This window comes from Nicotiana attenuata, unplaced genomic scaffold (genome assembly GCF_001879085.1).
Source record: "Nicotiana attenuata strain UT unplaced genomic scaffold, NIATTr2, whole genome shotgun sequence".
Lineage (NCBI taxonomy): Eukaryota > Viridiplantae > Streptophyta > Magnoliopsida > Solanales > Solanaceae > Nicotiana > Nicotiana attenuata.
The window spans coordinates 1,365,783-1,386,289 of NW_017670251.1; the positions used below are offsets into that span (position 1 = coordinate 1,365,783).

A 20,507-nucleotide genomic window follows, 5' to 3' on the forward strand; every position below is an offset into this window, starting at 1 on the left:
CCTAGTTAAATACTCCATCCGTCTCAATTTATGTGAACCTATTTGACTGGGCACAGAGTTTATGAAAAAAGTAAAGACTTTTGAACTTGTGGTGTTATATGAGACATATATATTTTGCGTGGCTATAAATTATTGCATATAGGTAAATTATTTCTAAATATAAAAAGAGGTTATTATTTTTGGTATGGATTGAAAAGGAAATATATTCAAGTAAATTGAAAGGGAGCGAGTATTTAATAAACTCTATCGGTTAAATTTGACGAAAGTGTTAAAAAAAAAGAATTAACCAAAACATTAAAGTCATTACCATTGTAATGTACCGTAAAATTTGGCTTTTTGCATTATTTTAATTTTCTTCAAACAACTCCCATTTCCCTAAAACATATTTTTACCCCAAGAAGTAAAGTAAACTTGTGGTGGACTCACCGGACTAGCAGACTCAACAGAGAAACACACATCAATTCACGAATGTTAAGTCATATATACATTCCCATCTCTCACTTATTCTGGAAGAAAAGAAATTCTCATCACCCTACCCTGACATTGATACTTAAAATTCTTAATCAGCAGAAACCAGAAAAAACCCAATCTTGATCCCAATTTTCTCAAAATTCACCTCTAATTTTGGCTTTTTAAGCTATAATTTTGGGCTCATTCATCAAAAGGGGTTCGAATTTTTGAGGTTTTGGGGTTCATTAAACTTATATATTAATACATATATAGATATAGATATAGATATGTTATCAGATCATTTTCAAAATGGGGTGGAGACGGCGAAGCTGATGTGGTCACGGATTCCGGCGACGGAGGAGGAGGAGGAGGCATATGGCGGCGAGGTGGGTCCGTCATCAACAAAGGGCAATGGGAGCACTGTGGAAAGTCTTGATTATGAAGTTGTTGAAAATTATGCTTACAGGGAAGAACAGGTGCTAGATCCTTTTTGCAAAGCTCAATTCTTAGTCCTTTTGTTTAAAGATAATAGCTTTATATTACTTATTAAAAAGGATTCAAGTTATATGCACTGTAAGTATAAAGTCTTTTTTAGCTATCGGTATTTTTTAACTTGTTATAGGAGGTTAGTTACAACTTTTAGAGTTACCAAGTTACCAGTAATGCTTATCTTAGAGATTTACCTTTTTATTACCTTCTAAATTACGTCAGTGCATAGAACTTAAACTCATAAAAAAGTATTAGCTCTATATTAGGAAAATATGATACTATTTGAATAGATAATTACATAAAAACTCAGTTCTTGTTCTAAATATACATGCTTTATATTAGTATTGTATATAAAAAAAGAGAAATAAAATGGTTAGTTGCTTTTATATTAGGAAAATAAGATATCTGAAGTTGTGTTTGATGTGTGTTATATGGACAGGCTAAAAGAGGAAAGCTTTATATGGGATATGCTGTTATGGTGAAATGGTTCTTGGCATTACTAATTGGAATTGGTGAGATTCGGTGTCAACTTAATCTATGGTTATTTCTCTTTATACCCTATAGGAATAGATTTTCTATTGTATGTTCTTGTCCCTGGTACCCCATTTGCCTCAAAGTGATAATCTTGGAGTTATGTTAATGTTTTTGCTTCTCATGAAAATGCTGGAAGGATGGATATTTGTGATAACAGTTTTCCGCGCTGTGAGTAGTTCTAATAGGATGTATTGGCGAGAGCACCTTTTTGCTGTTTTTCCCTCTATTTGGAAAGAGAACATCAATATCTTATGCCCATTTCCAGAAAAAAGCTCATTTTTTCAGCCACGGGATAAGACATATGGAGGATCATAATATTGACATGAGATGAGTTTAAATGGAGTAACATGGTCAATGGGCACTTGTTTGTGATTGTGGCGTAGTAGTAGTAGTAGTAGTTGTTGTTGTTGTATAAGACATTTGGAGGATCTCATTTTGCCTGATTCTAGATTTCATCTAAGCAGCTCCTTCTAACTGTTGGGTCCTTGGTAGTAACGCGATATTATAAAAATCAAGGGATGGGGATTAGAGTCGAGAAGAACAAATAAATTTCCAGCATCACATGTGTCATTTGAACTATTTTGATTTGTTGTTGACTCGTATACGTTGCATGTAAATAGGTTGACATATAACCGATGACCTACTTAGCTGAAACATTACAGGAGGAAGAATATGTTCTTTCTTATACCTGCTTTTATCCTCAGCAATAGAGAACTGGAAATCTTGAAAATGCATCTTGTATCAATCTTTGCATGCCCTTAATAGAATGGAACATATAAATGGAGAAGGAGGATTCATATAGATGAATCGAATTAATATGGAGTGTGGAGTTACTCGTTGCCTGGTTGATGTTATTAGATATAAATCTGAAGCTAGGAATTTTTCTTCTATTGTTTTCTGTTTACGTTTTGGGAGCCTCAACTAGCTCTTTCATTCTAGGATAAGGTATCATTATATAGATAAGATCTTTTAACACTCAGAAACTGAGAAATTAAAGTTTCTTCTTTTGCTCTGATTTGTCTCTACTCCGTCATAAATGAATCCCAAAAACCAGTCTTCCATGTTATTGTAAAGGAATATCTTAATAATCATTTAATTACCATTCACAAAATTACATCAATATAGGGGGATGTGATCCCCTGTTGATTGTTATCAATGTCTACCAAAGTTGCCATATTACAAACATTGACTTTTCTTTCAAAAACAGTTAGTGAGATGTCTGTCCACACTGCTCTATTAGCAAACACCGGAGGAACTGCCAAAAACTGGGTCTTGTCAAAAACTTCCTTCCTAGGTCCTTCCTTTGCGAGGAGGTCCGCTTCTTGGTTCTGCTCCCTGTAGCTATGTCCTATGACTGGGTTCCCCAATGCTCCATCAGATAGCCCCATTCAGAAATTATGGGGTTGTGAGTTAAGTTGCCATTTTTTATCATTTCCAACGCCATTTCAGAGTCGGTGTCAATCACCAGAGGTGCCAAGCCTTGGTCTAGGGCTATTTTTAGCCCCAACCATGGGGCTTGGAGCTCTGCCCTAAGACTATCAGTGTTTGGGAGACCCCTCATGAAGCCTAGGATCCAGTCACCCCTGTTGTTTCTAAATACCCCCCTATACCCCCTTTCCCCGTGTTAAGGCATGCAACCCCATCAGTGTTCAGCTTGTAAAAACCTATATCTCGTGGGCGCCACTTTAGGTATAAGGTGGTTGTTGCCGGAGCAGTCTTTGAAGTGGCTGCTACATGGTGGTATTCAACAGCCTTAGCTATTGTTTGGTGAACATTAATGTGGTTCTTCCTCTTTTCAAAGACATTAGAGTTCCTGGTTAGCCAGATTGCCTAGAGGCAGAAGGGCAGCAGTTGTTTCCATTTGATGCAAGCATTGTAGTCCGCATTTTGGAGCCTATGCCATGTGTCTTCTCAGTTGTGCTTACAGAATGGGTTTGCACTAAGGCTAGGTTGCTGAGTGCAGTTGTGTAGCAAATGCTGCCAGAATTGTTTGGCATTGGCACATTCAAAGAAGATGTGGTTTATGTCTTCTATTGCATGATCACAGAGTAGCAATTAGGGGTAATTCTCAGGCCAATGTGGCATAAGTGATTCCGTGTAGGCAGCCTGTTTTGTTGCATGAGCCATATGAAGAACTTGATCTTATTAGGAGTCTTTAGATTCCAAATCCAGCTGAAGTGGTCTTCATTGGAATTGGCATAATGCATAAGTGCATCAGGATAAGAGTAGACTGATTTGGTACTAAACGTGCCATTGGGGTTAAGGTTCCGGATTAGTTTGTCCTCAGCAGAGAGGCCTCATGTTTAAAGACAGGCCTCATGTTCAAAGACGGACACTGAATTTTTCTGAGGTTTGCAACTACTTGTAAATAGCGTGGATAGTTATTGTGATAGTCCGAAGAATCTCAGAAAAAATGATCTTATACAAGCCATTAAGGTAATAACTTGATTTAAGCGAATGAGATTAAATTGCTAAAGCCCATTTAGGCGGTTCCATTTGGTGAATAGTGCTTCATAATTTTGTTCTTGACTTATATATCATTTTCTTAACTATTGAACAGGTACTTTTGACCAGAAAAATTTGTTAACTTTTTCTCAGAAAATTTTACAAGTCCAAATGTAGTGTGCATTATCCTTGGCTTAGGAATTTTGTTGTATGACTCTGAAACTATATGAGAATCATTTTTGAGCTTATAAGAGCTTTAGAAAATGAACTTGTCAGTCCCCAGAAGGAATGGTTCTCTTTTCATGGGCTGGAAGTTCCGGAGTAGCTTAATGATCATCTTTATTTTGTCCTTCAACATGTGATGTTAGGGCCAATCTTGTTGTTGGGATATATGTTTGGTGAACCATGAGTTTATGTCATAATCATGAGAAAATCTAGTGACTTGTATTTTAGAGGGTTGCAAATATTTTCAATGGAATCCAGTAGGAATTGGATGTGAATTGTTCATATTCCGCCCTCCTCCTTGTGTCATCGAAATTAATTTGCTAAATTTGTTTGCTCATTTTATCATACAATACCTTCTTGTTGTGTTCCGGTTTATATGTTTAAACAGTGAAATGGTGGAGTTGAGAGAACTAATAACACAACGCAGAGGGCGAAACATTATTTCCATTTCGCTCTAGCAATCTTATGCTCTTTAATTTATGTGTTTCAAATAGCATTAGGCCTAATGGTTGCTTTCTCATGAACTGAGTCCTATTCATTTTCTCAGGCACAGGACTTGCTGCTGTTTTCATTAATCTTTCTGTTGAAAATTTTGCGGGATGGAAGTTCTCATTGACATTTCAAATTATTCAGAAGTCATATTTTGCTGGATGTCTGGTGTATATTTTGATCAACTTGGTGCTAGTATTATCTTCTGTATATATTATCACACACTTCGCACCAGCAGCGTCAGGATCAGGGATTCCTGAAATAAAGGGTTATCTAAACGGTATGCTTGTACTTTCTGATATTTGTTTTTGAATCTCTGGTGGGGATAATATCTTCTTCTAGGTTGCTCATTTTGGTCTGTATGTGTAGGAATTGACACACATGGTATCCTTCTTTTCAGAACTTTGATTGGAAAGGTATGGTTGCACATCTAAGCTTTGTTGTGGATCCTGTCACTCTAAATTAGATAATTTGTTTTTATTCTTATTCGGTCTTTTAGATTTTTGGAAGCATAGGTTCAGTGGGAGGTGGTCTTGCCCTTGGCAAAGAAGGGCCGCTTGTACATATTGGTGCCTGTATTGCTTCTTTGCTTGGACAAGTGAGTATACAGTGTCTAAATCTACTCGTTTTTTTTTCTATGACTGCATTTCACTTTTTGATTTTTAAGAATCCAAATTTTATCTTATATTCTTTTTAGTTTTGGAAACACAATATCTATTGCTGACTCAATGTTCTGTTTCTTTTTACCTGTCATTTGAATTAAAGATGTGATACTTGCTCTGTATTGGCGATCATCTGAAATATGTCCAGTGTGTACCTCCAAATGTATGCTTGCTGAATGCTCATGTATTTTTCTGTAATTACAGGGCGGATCCACAAAATATCACCTGCGGTCAAGGTGGCTCCAAGTTTTTAGCAGTGAACGGGATCGTCGTGATTTGGTGAGTGACTGATGTCCTTTATGTTAATTGAGATAGAATACCTCTTCCCATTTCTACCTGGAGGAATATTGTCTACCAGTTACCATCTCAAATTCTCTACCTGTTTTCCCCAAGGAGCTCTTTGGATATTTTCCAGCTTTTTAGGACCTATACTGTTTTAGTTCGCTTGATCTGTTTGTCTAAGAAGTGCCAATTGAGGGTCTCCAATACTTGCTCAATTTTTGTAGTTTGACTGTTTGAGGCCTGGTGTTCTTAAAAGCGAAAAGCGCAAAAGGCGACAAGGTTCCGGGGGATTGAAGAAAAAAGCGAGAACTGAGACTCACGCTTCTTTGAAGTGAAGCGCACAATTCACAACATTTAAAAAATACCAAACATCTATGGTTTAATAACTAATTTCAATATCTGATATACCATATTGCCAATATTAATCCAACTTCTCAAAGTTGAGATTTGAAGAACCGACTGCGTCCTATTGTGATTGCGATGCGTGTCACTGATTGAAGCGCATACTTCTATGAAGCGCATGGCTTCATAAATGAAGCAATAACCCTCACTTCGCATCGCTTCATCACTTTAAGTGGAAACAGCAGCTTTTAATAACACTACTTCGAGCACTGTTTTTACACTTCCCTGGTTGGTCATTTTTCTTTCATTTAAATATTGAGGCATTGGAGCTGTATTGCTTGTCTTGACAGTTGAATAAGTGGAACCGAGAGATTTTAGGTACAACCGCTGGTTAATAGCTTTTTTCTAGCACAGCATCTCCCTTTTATGCTACTTTTTATCATTTAAAAAATTCTAAAAAATGATGCCTTTACAATCGTTCTAACTTTTAAGAAGAGTGTGGAGAGTGGTTCTTGCTCCTAATTACTTTTCTGCATCCGGTGTATGAGAAAGTTTTATTAATTTAACTCTTCGAGCCAAATTAAGCAGTTTAAAAGTTATTTTTCTGTGGTATTAACTAATTTTAAAAAAGTTATATTTCGGGTTATAATTTAACATTCCTTTTAATTGGTTGTGGTTAACATTCATCTCATTTTTCTTTATGAATTTTTCTTAATATTTGAAACTTCCTTAGATATTCGGTTAGCTTAACCATGGAAAAAATGAATGTAAAAGGATTACACAAGTCATGCATTAAGCTACACTAGGTGCAAATAGGGTTTTTTCTAAAACATGTTTATTACAAGTGGTTCATGTAGAGCACAGTGGATATAGAAGTTGGAGAAGTTAACATATGGCATGAGATGCATCTTGTGCAATTCAATGTGTGTATTATGGTCCATTGGTAATTCAACCTGAGTAAAGTGAGTCAATAGAGTAGTACATGTGCAATAGTGGCACTTCTTAAGTTGTGGGACTCTTGGTTCTAGAAGCAAAATAGTATGTAGTGTAGTAATAATTGGAAGACGGTCAGAAAAATCATGTAGTGGAGTATTAGAGTTAAAAAATAACCTAGATATTTTGCTGCTAAAACAATTCAGAAGTGGATTATCACCTTCTTATGTGTAAATAAAGTTGGGATGTTGCACAATTATCCTTTGTTTTAAGCATCCAGATTTATATATTTATTAAAAGTAAGGACACATCTTTATTGTGAGTAACAACTCTTTTTTCATTTTTCTTGGTTGTTGCAATAATAATCATGCAATTTAATTTTGGATCCTGATTATATGCATTGACAATGCAATTAATTTTACACATCATTGTGGTTTAACTTTTTGTATCAGGTTACTTACCGTCTTTTGCAGGTTTCAACCTGCACGACTTAAATCAATTTTATATTAACTCGATAGTGTAAAAAACTAGACCAATGTTATTTAGTGGTTCCCTCTTGTACATGACATGCTCTTCTTTAATTATTTGAAGTTGGTAAGAATCTATAAGAATCTTGCTACGGTCTCTGAACTTGTAAATATAAATCAAACCATATAATTGTGATAAGGATCTGTGAGAGTGAGCGCCTAATCTTTCAGACTGAGGTCTCAGGTTTGGTCCTAGGTTCCTTGCATGTGTTGGTGTTTCTTGAGGTGCGCGCAATCTGGCTCGGACGCCACGGGTATCAAAAAACGAAAAAAGAAAAAAGAAAAAAAAGATAAGGATATGTAAGTCTGTAAAAATGATATCAATTTCTCCACTTCTTCGTCATACCCTGTTTAAACACTTTCTAGAGCCTCCAAGCTTGATGCAATAATCAATCTGAACAATCTAAATCTTTTATTTCCTTATTTTTCTACATAAGGTGTCAGCTTCTTTATGAATCTTAGGAACTGCTAAAATAATTTGGAGATGAAAGCTAAGATCTGGTCCTTACAATTCTTGTAATGAAAGGGGATTTTCTCTGCCCTAAGAAGTGCTTCCTCCTTTATCTGTTGACTCAGGTGACTTGTGGATGTGCAGCCGGAGTTGCTGCTGCTTTTAGAGCTCCAGTAGGTGGGGTATTATTTGCGCTTGAAGAGGTCACTTCTTGGTAATTCTCATATCTACACTGAGTTTCTTTCATGTACATCTAGTGCAATAGATGAAATATTTTCCTTAATGAACAATTTTTATTTGTGCATACTGTATTTCTGACACTGCTAACGAACAGTATCTAAACCATTAATGTTAAGCCCTTTGCTTTTGTGATTAATTGTCATATAAGCTGGTGGACTGGTTTTTGAATAAGTGCTGTTGGCTTTTCCCTTTGTACACTTTTGAATGTGCTGCACTGTACTAGGAGCTAGAATTTGTTTGAATTATTTTTTCCAATCAATCATAGCAACACAATGTTTTTACTTCCACTTGACTAGTTGTTAGCATGTTCCGCATTGTGAAAAATTAAATGCTGTCTGATCATTGTTGTTTCATCATTGACCAAAGGTGGAGGAGTCAACTGATGTGGCGGGTCTTCTTTACCTCTGCTATTGTAGCTGTTGTTGTCCGTACAGCAATGGGATGGTGTAAAAATGGAAACTGTGGTCATTTTGGCGCTGGAGGCTTCATTATATGGGACATCTCAGGGTTAGCTTCTGAACTCATTTAGGTCTTCTGTACTAACTTCATTTAGCTCTTCTGCACTATATCGTTGTTATTTTTTTTGACATCTTACAATTCTCTCAGTGGTCAAGAGGACTATTCTTTTGAGGAGTTGTTGCCCATGGCAGTTATTGGAGTTATAGGAGGTCTTCTTGGTATGTAAGACTGACATTAAGATGTTGAGATACCGGAGAAAAATGTTTGGTAAATTAATTTGTCATGCATTGACCTTTGCAGGAGCATTGTTCAATCAGCTTACGCTCTATATAACACACTGGCGTAGAAATTATTTGCACAAGAAAGGAAATCGTGTTAAAGTAAGTTTACTTAGTAAGATCAGGAATTTCTTGCAGTTGTGTATTCTCATCTTTAAAGATGAGTGTACATTAATTTACTAAGCTCGATGAACTAATTTTGTGGTTTCCCACTTTCAGATTATTGAAGCTTGTATCATCTCTGTGATAACCTCAGCCATTTCATTTGGATTGCCACTTTTTAGAAAATGTACTCCGTGCCCTGAAGCCGATGCTAACTCTAGCATTGAATGTCCGCAAGCACCGGGAATGTTTGGCAATTATGTTAATGTAAGATCCTCTATGACTTATAACTTCTCTTTTATTTTATCTTTATTAAAGCATTTAGTCCCTTTTGCTTTGGTTCTCATAGATTTTGTTTTTATCATTTTTCTAAGCTTGTAACTGTCGATGCTGCATGTGGTGTCCTTTCTAAATCCTATGCACATACTCTTTGATGCATATCAAGCATGTCAATTGGCTCTTAATGGGTAGGAAGCTGTGACATGTACAGTCAACAGTTCCGTTTATGTTTGGCATTGCAGGCACCTTAGTTTCTTGCATGAAAAATTTCAGGCTTAGCATTTTATGGACTTAAAGGGCTTGTTTTGTAGTGCTTGTGGATACCTGACTATCTTACTTCTTAACTGATCTCTTCTTGTTCTGGATCATTATTGATGCTTCTGTTCTTTGTCAACACAGGCCGGGTCTTGCTTGGGTGCTCGTATATAGAAATTACTTGTAAAAAGTAGAGAGTAAAATTGTGTTTTGTCTTTGCCACATGGTTCCACAATTCTGTTGTCCTCTTTGTTTCAAGTCTATGTTCTGTTAGATAGGTGAAGCATTTATTCCTACGTGCAAGAGAACTGTTCTTGAATCTGTTTAGTGTTTGGACATGATTTGGTTTGAAATTTAAAAAATAAGAGTATTCGACGTTGAAGTTTAAAAAGTGTATCTGGAAAATATTTGCTCGAAGCAATTGAATGTGCATACAAATCTGTTATGCATACTCGATCCAGGAATAGCAGTTGATTTACGACTGTGGTTTGATTAATTATGTGCTGACATTTCTAGTCCAACTCCAGGCTTTTGCTGAAATATCTAGAAATGTATCATTTATCTTTGTGGTATTGGGTTGTGTTGATATTTGCTTCTTTGTTTTTCTTGATATCCAATTTGGCTTTTCTTCTTTTGTTGTTGATGCTTTAATTTCGTGAATTTGCAGTTTTACTGTCAGAACAACAAAGAGTACAATGACCTCGCAACCATATTCTTCAACACTCAGGTCTTTAAACAATTTTTGAACCTGCGTTCATTTTAGTTAATTCTGTCAAGTTTCCTTTTCGCTGATGGAGCTTTTGTATCATACATGTCTGCAGGATGACGCCATAAGAAATTTATTCAGTGCAAAGACAGCTCACGAATTCAGTGCTCAAAGCCTACTGACATTTTTGGTATTGAATAATTGTTATCTTTCTCCCTAGTCCCTTCCCGTTCGTGATCGTGCAAGATGATAGCTTCATGAATTTTAGGTGTTGTCCAAACTTTTCCATTTCGGTGAAGTGTTACTGATAATGTTTAGGAAAAATCATGTGCTTGAAATTTAGCAAAACATGATAGCAGTATTGAAATCCCTATAGAACTGCTGTTTCTGAAAGTTAACATTGTAAAAGAATTTTGTAATGTTGTCTTGAGTTTAATTCAAAGTATCGGGATGTGAGTTTCTTGTGGGGTGGGATATGATTCTCTATCTGCGCTGGAACTTTGCTATTCTTGTGCTCAGGGTGTTTGTTGAGTGAAACCTGATTGAGGCGGGATTCACTTTGTTTAGCGTGCATTTCTGAAAATTTTCTTCTTAAATCTTCAAATTTTATGCTTCTCTGCCAACACAGCTTGAGTTCTTGTGCTTAAGAGCACTCTTTTCCTGGTGTCAATTATACAGTTTAGGGAAAAAAGTTATAGCAAAACCTCTTATGTCTTAGTGGGTTACAATTATGCAGGAAACTAATGGTTGGTTTATTGGTCTGTCAGGTTATGTTTTACACCTTGGCAGTGGTGACCTTTGGAACTGCAGTTCCAGCAGGTCAGTTTGTGCCAGGAATCATGATAGGATCAACTTATGGACGTCTTGTTGGCATGTTTGTGGTTAGCTTTTACAGGAAGCTGAATATTGAAGAGGGGACGTAAGTATTTCTTTCTTGTTTACTCCTTCATTTTAGCCATACTAGTCTTTGGACATGTGCTTTGCACGTGTATTCCATGAATTTTATATAATGTATGTTGAAAAATAGTTCAAATTTACGCATATATATTTTAAAAACATTTGATTGAAATGTAAAGTAAAATCTAAGAGAGATGCAAAAAGTTAGCATTGATAAGGTTATTTGCTCTTTCCTAAATATGCATGTGTCATCTTTTTTTCCTTCTATTTTAATGTACATCATCATATAGTATAGAAACTTGAGCATCATAATTGCAATGTAATATTTTGTTTTTTAATTATCAAAAACAACTAAGATAGTAAAAATTCCCATGACTACAGTAAAACGAATATATTATTTAGAGCCAGTTTAAAATGAAGATGGGTCTACTTCCAAAACAAAAATGAATCTACAAATATTTGACACATCATGTTCAAATGTGGTAAAATAACGATTAGACTATTTCATATTCCGTGGATACTCTATACAATCATAGAAGTTGAATTTATAGTGTTCTACGAGAGTGTTAAATGAAGGTGATTTAAGCAAGAGTTCAACTTACATATTACAATGATGAAATTGCTATCTAAAATATATTTAAGCCCATGGAAATGCTCCTAAAGAAAATTTGGAAGTTCACAGCTTTTGTAGCACTTCAACACTTTGAAGCCCTTACAAGGCACAATTTTCAGCCCTTTGTGGTTTTCTCCTAAACAAATTTGTATTTCTTTCTCACTTAAAAATACAAATATGACGAAGAAGTCGAAATCTTACAATCATTCAAACAAAATCTTAAATTTTTCTCCTAAAATAATGAAAATGAAGTTAGAATGGTAGTAAGTATTACTTACAAAATTGTACGTATTATTTTATTTTGAAAAATCTTAAGTTTTTATTCGTTTATACATAGCTTTAGATGATAAAATATGAGTTGTACCGAAGTTTTCAAAAATCAATATTACTACAAAAATAGCTTTGAATACTTAAAACCCAAAAGCCTAAACATTATTATACATATAAGGACACTAAACTATAAATAGAGAACACTTTTTTAGCTACAGATTTGAATGAGTACTTCAAAAAAGTTGACATATATAACATGTCTGCATTTCAGTAATTAATTTATGTAAGGAGAATGAATCTAATGACAGACAGTAACCTCAACTTCAATACCATCATCTTAACATTTTAGGAGGAAAGAGTGATTTTACTGTTGTGATTATGTGCCTGTGGCTTCTTAATCCCGAGCTTGTTGGTTGGCTTCGTTGCTGCATATGCCATCTTTTCTAAGAGGAGAAAAAAAAGTTAAGAGCAATATTTCAACGGGAGACAAATGCCATTACGTCTCAACATCTCTTCCCAAGGCAATCATCAAAACCATTCTTTTGTAACTGAAAATTTCTATAAAATTTATGTAAATATGGAGAAAGACAATTAAGTTGTAGAATTGTAACTTAAAATTTATGCAAGAACATAAAGGGAATTAAATGAAAGAAAGGGTAATAAGAATATAGTAAAACATATGATAAAATATACAGATGAATAAGCACTCCAAACCGTTAACTATAGATAAAAGCTCTCAGAATTCCAGAGCTTGAATATGTCATTTATATCCAGATTTTTCATAATGTATAGACATTTAATTAGTAGATTACTCTGATCCTTTATTGAGAGTTTGTCAAATGAATCAGGCTACTAATTAGTCTCGACAACTCTTCAAATTCTTCAGACGGTGAAAACTTCGACATAGGCTTATATTGGAACGCAATTCTTCTTCTTCTTTCCCGTTTCTTTGGTTGAAAAAGTAACATCTGCCTACTTCTGATTTCCTTCAGAGTATTTAAGTGCGTGGTCACTAGAAACTATATTGAATCTCCTTTTTCACTTCTTTAATGGGGTGAGCTATCACATTTGACGGAAGCAGATACCCCGGTATTCAGGGAACAGAGCAAGTGTGCTTCATGATTCTTTAATAGAGAAAATTAAATCGAGAGGAACCATGTTTGGAAGCCCTATAATCATTTTGCTTTGTCTTTTGCGTGGGGTTTGGGGTGGGGTGGGGTGGGTGGAGATGCGAGAGAAGGGAGGCAACTATTAAGCCTCCCCTCTAGTTTAACAAAATTAGACCTAGTTTTAAAAATTGTTATGAGGAACTCCATCGCAATTTTACCTCCCTCTCTAACAACAACAACGACATACCCCGTGCGATCCCACAAGTGAGGTCTGGGGAGGGTGGAGTGTATGCAGACCTTACCCCTACCTTGTGTGAGGTAGAGAGATTGTTTCCGATAGACCCTCAGCTAAAGAAAAGCGTTTGCAAAGTAGGTTTGAAAAATACAAGAGTAAAGACGCTATGATGAAAATACTGCAGAAAAGAAAAGTATTGGTAGCAAAAATAGTAAGATAACCAAATTAAAGGAAACAACAATAGTAATAGAATTAGAGAATAAGATAATAAAAGAATAATAATAGTAATACTAATAAGGAGAAGAGGGAGCAGATAATGTGCTCTAAACTAGAACCATGGCGTCCCTGAGTAAAGAGAGAAATCGCTCGACTATCTAATGACCTTCTACTCTAATCCTTGACCTCCGTGCTCTCCTATCTAGGGTCAAGTCTTCGGTCAGCTGAAGATTTTCCATGTCTTCTCTAATCACCTCTCCGTAATTCTTTGTCGATCTACCTCTACCTCTCCTTAGACTTATCACTGCCAACCTCTCGCACCTCCTCACTGGGTATTTGTTTTCCTCTTCACATGCCCTCGTTTCCTTCATCTTGTCCAACACGGAGGCCACTCGTACGTTGCCCCGTATATTTTCAGTCCTAATCTTATGTCTCCTAGTATACCCGCACATCCATCTAAGCATTCTTATTTCCGTTACTTTCATCTTCTGAACGTGTGAGTTCTTGACTAGCCAATATTGTGCCCCATACAATATAGTTGTCTTAACGACGACTCTGTGGAACTTACTTTTTAAGTCTAGGTGGCACCTCCTTATCGGATGCAAGCTTCTATTTCATCCACCCCGTTCCAATATGTGTGACATCCTCATCAATCTCCCCATTTTCTTGGATTATTGACCCAAGATACTTGAAGCTTCCTCTCTTAGAGATGACTTGTGTATCAATTCTCACTTCCACATCTGCCTCATGTAGCGTGTCACTGAATTTGCACTCAAGTACTCCGTTTGAATCATGCTCAACCTGAAACCTTTAGACTCTAGGGTCTGTTTCTTAACCACTAGTCTAGTGTTAACGCCACTGCGTGTCTCAATGCTGTTAACAAAAATGGAAGTGCTTATGCATTGCATCAACTTGCGCTGCATCAACTTGACTTGACTAATCCTGTGGGTGATCAATGTCAAGATAATATCTTTTTAGTTACAATGGTGGGGTGTTGTACTCTCTGTCACAATTAAGGCTTGAGATGCTGTAGTGTCTGGTGTTGTCCATTTACTTTTGCATTGTCGTGCAATCTCTAATCAATAAGCAAATTTAGGGTGATATCCTACTGTACCTTTTTGCTTGCTTGCTTGAGAGAGAAAGAGAGTCAACGATTTCTAAAATTTGGGGGATCTCTAATCAATAAGCAAATCAATGGTTATGCTGATTCTCAACATTGTCAGTTTAGACTGGCTCGTGTAATTGATGGCAATTAAGCTAAAGTGCCATATGAAAGTGGTTTGATCTTTCCACCAACTTGATGTTGCTGGGTCTGCAAGTCTTGAAATGATTGATTGCATTTTATCAGAATTGTTTTAAAAAAAATATTATGGATTGAAATAAATTATTTACCTCATCCCCCAAAAAAGGGAGGAACACATAAAGGTGTTTAAAAGCTATAATCTTATCTTATAAAAAAAGTTCTTAAAAAAGCCTAGTGTGTTTAAAAATTTTGAGCTATTCCACTCTTTACTTTGAGGTTTTAGGTTTGATATGCAGATATTTTCACATGATAATCTTGCACTGGACTCTCTCTTTTCTTCTCAATCATCTCTAAAGTCTCCTAAACATTTTTTGTTGAAATTTTAGGTATGCTCTTCTGGGTGCTGCATCTTTTCTTGGAGGTTCTATGCGCATGACTGTATCTCTCTGTGTCATTATGGTCGAGATTACAAATAACTTAAAGCTTTTACCTCTGATAATGCTGGTTCTTCTCATCTCAAAGGTGAGTTTTGATGCTGGACAGCTTACAATACTCTCCAGCTGTCTTTTCATTGACATAGGACTAAGGGTCACCCATGTGTAGGCTGTTGGTGATGCTTTTAATGAAGGATTATATGAAGAGCAGGCTAGATTAAGGGCAATCCCATTACTTGAATCTAGACCAAAGTATCAAATGCGTTATGTGACGGCAAAGGAGGCATGTGGGAATCAAAAGGTAAGAGTTTCTTCAGTGCCCTTGTCATGGTCAGCTCCAACTAGCAAATGCTTGTTTCCTTGTTGTGTGGAAGGTCATCTTTTTCCGGAATTGAACCAAAAACGGTTGTTGATTTCTTCTCCCTTTTCTAGTTGAAGTTATTGAGTTAGCAATCTTGTTTGATTTGGATGGCTGAATTCTTGCTTGTTATTTTGTTTCTGCTTAATGCAAGTGTAGAAGCAGCTCTGTATCCATGATACTTCAATAATGACCTCTACATTCATGCTGCTGGGAACACCATCTGATTTAACCATGACTAATAATCTGAATGCTTAATACTCTTCTGGCCCCCACCTGTGCAGTGGCTGTTCAAATTTTGGCTCACTAATCGCCCCTAATTCCTGCATCTTTTAGGTTGTATACTTCCCGCGGGTAGTGAAGGTTGCAGATGTAGTTTCTATATTGAGGAGCAATAACCACAATGGTTTCCCTGTAAGTTAAGCTTTGTCCCTCTGCAGTGTTTAATGGAAGCTATCTGCTTGTTCGATCATTCTTCTTACTCGTTGATTTTTAGGTTGTTGACCACGCAAGAAGCGGGGAGACACTTGTTATTGGACTTATACTAAGAAGGTGAGAGATAGCAATGATCTTTTCTATTATTAATGGCGATGATCTTTTCTATTATTAATGCATTATTTGAAGTTACAAAGATTTCTGTGCCAAGATCATAATCAGTAGACTTAAGCAATATATTTATTCTATCTTGTTGATTATGCAGTCATTTATTGGTGCTTCTACAATCAAAAGTTGATTTTCAGCATAGCCCTTTACCCTGTGATTCAAGAGGTGATCTCTTGCCAATCAGGTAACTCAGTTGCACTATTACCAAGGATTGCTTACTGGTGCTTCTTTTTCCACTACATGTAAATTTTACAGATTCTGTATTTCACAGGCACAACCTTAGTGAATTTGTGAAACCCGTTTCTAGTAAAGGCATATCTCTCCATGATATCCATTTCACCCCAGATGATCTGGAGATGTACATTGATCTTGCCCCATTTTTAAACCCGTCTCCTTACGTGGTCCCAGAGGACATGTCATTAACCAAGGTAATGTAGTCACTTATTCTCATTTTAGCTGCTTCTAATGCTTTTTCTTTATTAATTTTCAAGGCATTATTTTGCTAACGGCCGCATGGAATTGGAGACTTAGGTTTAGTTATTTTGAGTCTGAAGGTGTAAGACGAGTTTATTTCACTCATGACTGGGACTAAGTTTACCAATGGTGAACTTCAAATGATCAAAATGTTTGACATTCTGTTAATGGTACAGGTTTATAATCTTTTTCGTCAACTAGGACTGAGGCACTTACTTGTTGTTCCACGTCCTGCTCGTGTTATTGGCATGATCACTCGAAAAGATCTGATACTTGAGGTACTTTAGCTAGACCTATCTTCATATATACTTAAAAGTGGTTATTTTTTCGGTTCAAACCATTCATCTGAACGGAGCGAGGTATTAACTGGGAGAGGATAGAGGGGCAGATCCATGCTACCCCGAGTTTCAAACCTGTGGGCCAACAGGGGTTGGACTAGCTCACTGGGGATTTCTCGGTTAATTTAAAAAAAAAAGTGGTTACTGTATTTTTAATTGATGTTAATAGTCCAGACTTTATAATGCAGGATAATGATGATCCGGCGGCCTTAGAGCTCCAATCCACTAGTGTAAGGTCTCTTTCTTTACTCATACTGATGGACATCTATTCTGTTTTGATTATTATGGATGTGCACCTGATTTTTTCCCAGTTATCCTGTGACAGCTACAGCACAAGTACCTAAAATGTCTAAAAGCATACTAGTGGATGCAAATAGGTCTTCCATAAAGTAAAGCATCGCTGGTGGTTCATAACACAGCACAAAATATGTCTGATGTGTGAGAGTATACAGATTCCTGATAGTGCAGAATACCTGAACTTAAATTTTTCTCTCCCAAGAGAGTTGGGAAATCAAAATCAAAACAAGTTTCGTTGCCCTTACGTGTTCACCTGTAGAGGGAGGAGTCCCATTTAACCAACAGATATATTTATTTGAAGTGGTAAAGCCTCGTATCTCCATAAGAGGAGTGAGGATCAAATCCTTTAGTCTATCTCTAGACTATGGGTCTTTACTCTTTAGTTTAGAGGTAAAGTGACTAGGTTAAGTTATTTGAAGTGGTATAGCCTCGTGTCTCATACTTGTAAGAAGTAGTCGTAGTAGCTCCGCACAGACCATGCCTGTTGCATAGCCCGTGAATTTTTGTGCTCAATTCTTAAACCTTAATGCATCTAACAAAATATATTATGGTTATCTCTTTTATTCAAAAATCATTACTGAACAAATGGGAATAAGGTATCAATCAACCTATGCAAAATCTAAATCCGCCAGAAGTTTTTTGGATAGAGTTATTGTTCAATCAATGGATTAATGGTAGTTTCGAGTGTTACTCCTCTAAACTGAAGCAACTTACATCGACTTCTTTTTGGTTATCAGAGGTACACAAACTAACAATAGAAGGATCAAGAGGAGTGGAGATGCCGGACAACCGCTTCTTGATGGTCTTCTTTAAAATGGAATGGCTCCCAATGATTATGCTGCTATCTCTGCAGTAGAGTGGAGCTTCCAGCTTCCACTCTCAAGATTTTGGTTGCAGTAGATAGATCTGATTCTATCTTAAATCTGTTAGTATTAGATTCTTCTAGGAAATGTATAGTGTATTCATTTCCCCTCGAGTCATGGGGTTATAGCAACAGATCAATTTTTTGTACTTCTTGCAATTAATAGAATAGTTGTGCTCCCTTTCATTGAATATTTAGAGCAATAGTTCGAAGTAAACTGATAATGTTTCACATATTCTTGGATTCCAGTGGGTCTCTAGCATTTCTTGTAGTTGTGCTTTTGATGGCTTTTTATTATTTCTGACATATAGGAAAAGGATAATGTTTATGTTCTCAAAGATCACGACATTATTTTTAAGAAGAATTCTTCTTTACCTTATTTTAGTTTAGATAAATGTTATGAATTGCTTGTAATTTTCAACTGAAATTAGCATTAAAAGGAAATACCCAAAAAAAGGAGCGTTACGTTAATTTAACCTTGTTGGCTTAAAGTGCAATTAAAAACTAAATGCTATTGAATTGGGTTGGAGGAAAATGTTTGTACCTTGCAACTTATACTCTATATTCGAAGAGGGTGTTTGGCTAAGCTTATAAGCTGGTCAAACTGGCTTATAAGCACTTTTTGGTTTATCTACGCGTTTGGTAAAATTTAAAAGTGCTTATAAGTTAAGTGTTTATAAGCCAAAAATAAGCCAAAAGTCATAAGTTGGTCTCCCCCAACTTATCAAATTTTAGCTTATAAGCACTTTAAGTTTGACCAAAATATTTACTATTCTATCCCTAAAATACTTCTTTTTAAAACAAAACTCTTCGTATACCCGGATCTTTAGCGCATATTATTAATTTCAGCACTTTTATCCAAACACGTAACTGCTTATTTTTTAAATCAGCTTCAGCACTTAAAAGTGCTTTTCAGCACCTAATGCTTATCAGCTACTCTAAATCAGCTAAGCCAAACGGGCTCGAAGTCTTGAGGGCTCAAACTGGATTATCCTCTTAGTTCTTTTTGTATCTTTAGTCAAAAGATAAAGAAATTTAAAGGGATTATAGTTGATTTCTTTCTCGAGTAAAAGTTATGGTAGCAGTGGAAAAGAGTTATACTTTGATTACGCAGAATACTTCTTTAAATTTTTAAAAATCTTTTAGTTCTATAAGCTTAGAATATTGGTAGAGAGTTATACTTTTAACTCTTACACTATTGCATGTATATGTCTGTGTTATGTGTTGTTTACCCTGGAATCCGGATAACAATTGAATTTATATGGGGTTTTAAGGATCCGTGAACTAAAAGATACAAAAGGTTTGGATTGAGGAAAATAAAAGATAAAGACTCAACAATTGCTGCTAAAGTAAATAATCGCAGAATATAATATTGCTTAGAACAATTGTGCTTGATAGCGTACAAGAATTGAGAGAGATGGTACCGTAGTGTAATGGTTTCCGATCCCCTCTTTATGGGGTCTTCTCCCCTTTTATACATTCTGATTAAGGGTAAAAATAAGGTAGGTAAATTAATTACATCGTGGATCCCTGTAATTACGCCTTAATGGCCTGAAGTGGTTGAGAAAATCACGTTTGGGCGAGATATCCGGCGACGCTTGGTTATCCGTTACGAGTCCGGCTTCCGACCTTGTGTGTTTCTCCATCCGGTGGTGACTCATATCGAGCTCTGCAACGGTCTCGAAATGACTCGACCTCGGTTGTTGACGTGGCCGTCGTTCTACCTTGCATCCAGGTCGGGTTCGATGGCCCCGACTTGCCCCGGACCGGACCCAACCCGGTCGGGCTCAAGCAAAAAGGGTATCACCCAATACAGATAGTCCCCTCGTTTATTAGAGAGTAATGATAATAAACGATATGATCGGTGACGTGATGCCCGTGACGTATGGCCATACGCCAGCTGAAAAAGCCATCGAGTGCTCTGACCACGTCTGCTGCAGGCATTTAATGCTTCTCTTAATTATCTGTTGCTTCGTGTCTGTAACTTCGCGATTCGTGCCGCCGCCTCATGGGAAAAGTATAAACGACCCTTCCAGGTTCAACATTTCTTATCTTTCTCAAATTTTGCGTTGGTTGTATTTTCTTTCCATCTCTTCGTAAAGCTTCAAGAAATGGCGAAAACTTCACAAAGTGTTCCTTCTAGACCAAGCTCGTCTGCGAGCCCCGCTAGATCTGATGAACCTGCGCCAGAACCCCCATTGAAAGCTTTTACACCGACTGGTTGCTCGGTATCTGCCGACTTCCAGGTTGAGAACCCATCATCGGTCCCGGGCCGCGGCGAACCGGCATCGGAGTATATCAGCCTAATCACTCCCGGTTGCCTAGACCGGGTGAGGGCTGAATGTAGATGGGAAGGGAAAGACCTGGTCGCCCCTTCCCGTGACGAGTCGATTATGACTCACGTTGAAGG

The 20,507-nt window shown here is 36.7% G+C and overlaps 1 protein-coding gene across 2 annotated transcripts; it reads left to right on the forward strand.

Annotated features, from left to right (window-relative positions):
• The first annotated feature begins 404 nt into the window (after window positions 1–404).
• LOC109236700 (chloride channel protein CLC-d) lies at window positions 405–18,430 on the forward strand. 2 transcript variants are annotated; one of them, XM_019402906.1, is made up of 23 exons: window positions 405–926; window positions 1,379–1,451; window positions 4,691–4,912; window positions 5,002–5,048; window positions 5,132–5,230; window positions 5,499–5,573; window positions 7,955–8,043; window positions 8,436–8,576; window positions 8,676–8,746; window positions 8,829–8,908; window positions 9,026–9,175; window positions 10,110–10,169; window positions 10,264–10,338; window positions 10,916–11,067; window positions 15,118–15,253; window positions 15,335–15,466; window positions 15,860–15,937; window positions 16,020–16,075; window positions 16,224–16,310; window positions 16,398–16,554; window positions 16,777–16,878; window positions 17,127–17,173; window positions 17,973–18,430. In XM_019402906.1, exons 1-23 carry the CDS (start codon window positions 738–740, stop codon window positions 18,046–18,048), a joined length of 2,394 nt encoding a protein of 797 aa, XP_019258451.1. In that variant the 5' UTR covers window positions 405–737; the 3' UTR covers window positions 18,049–18,430. The 2 variants fall into 2 exon arrangements, with proteins under 2 accessions (XP_019258451.1, XP_019258452.1); XM_019402907.1 differs by having other exon boundaries at window positions 17,127–17,168.
• The last annotated feature ends 2,077 nt before the right edge of the window (window positions 18,431–20,507 follow it).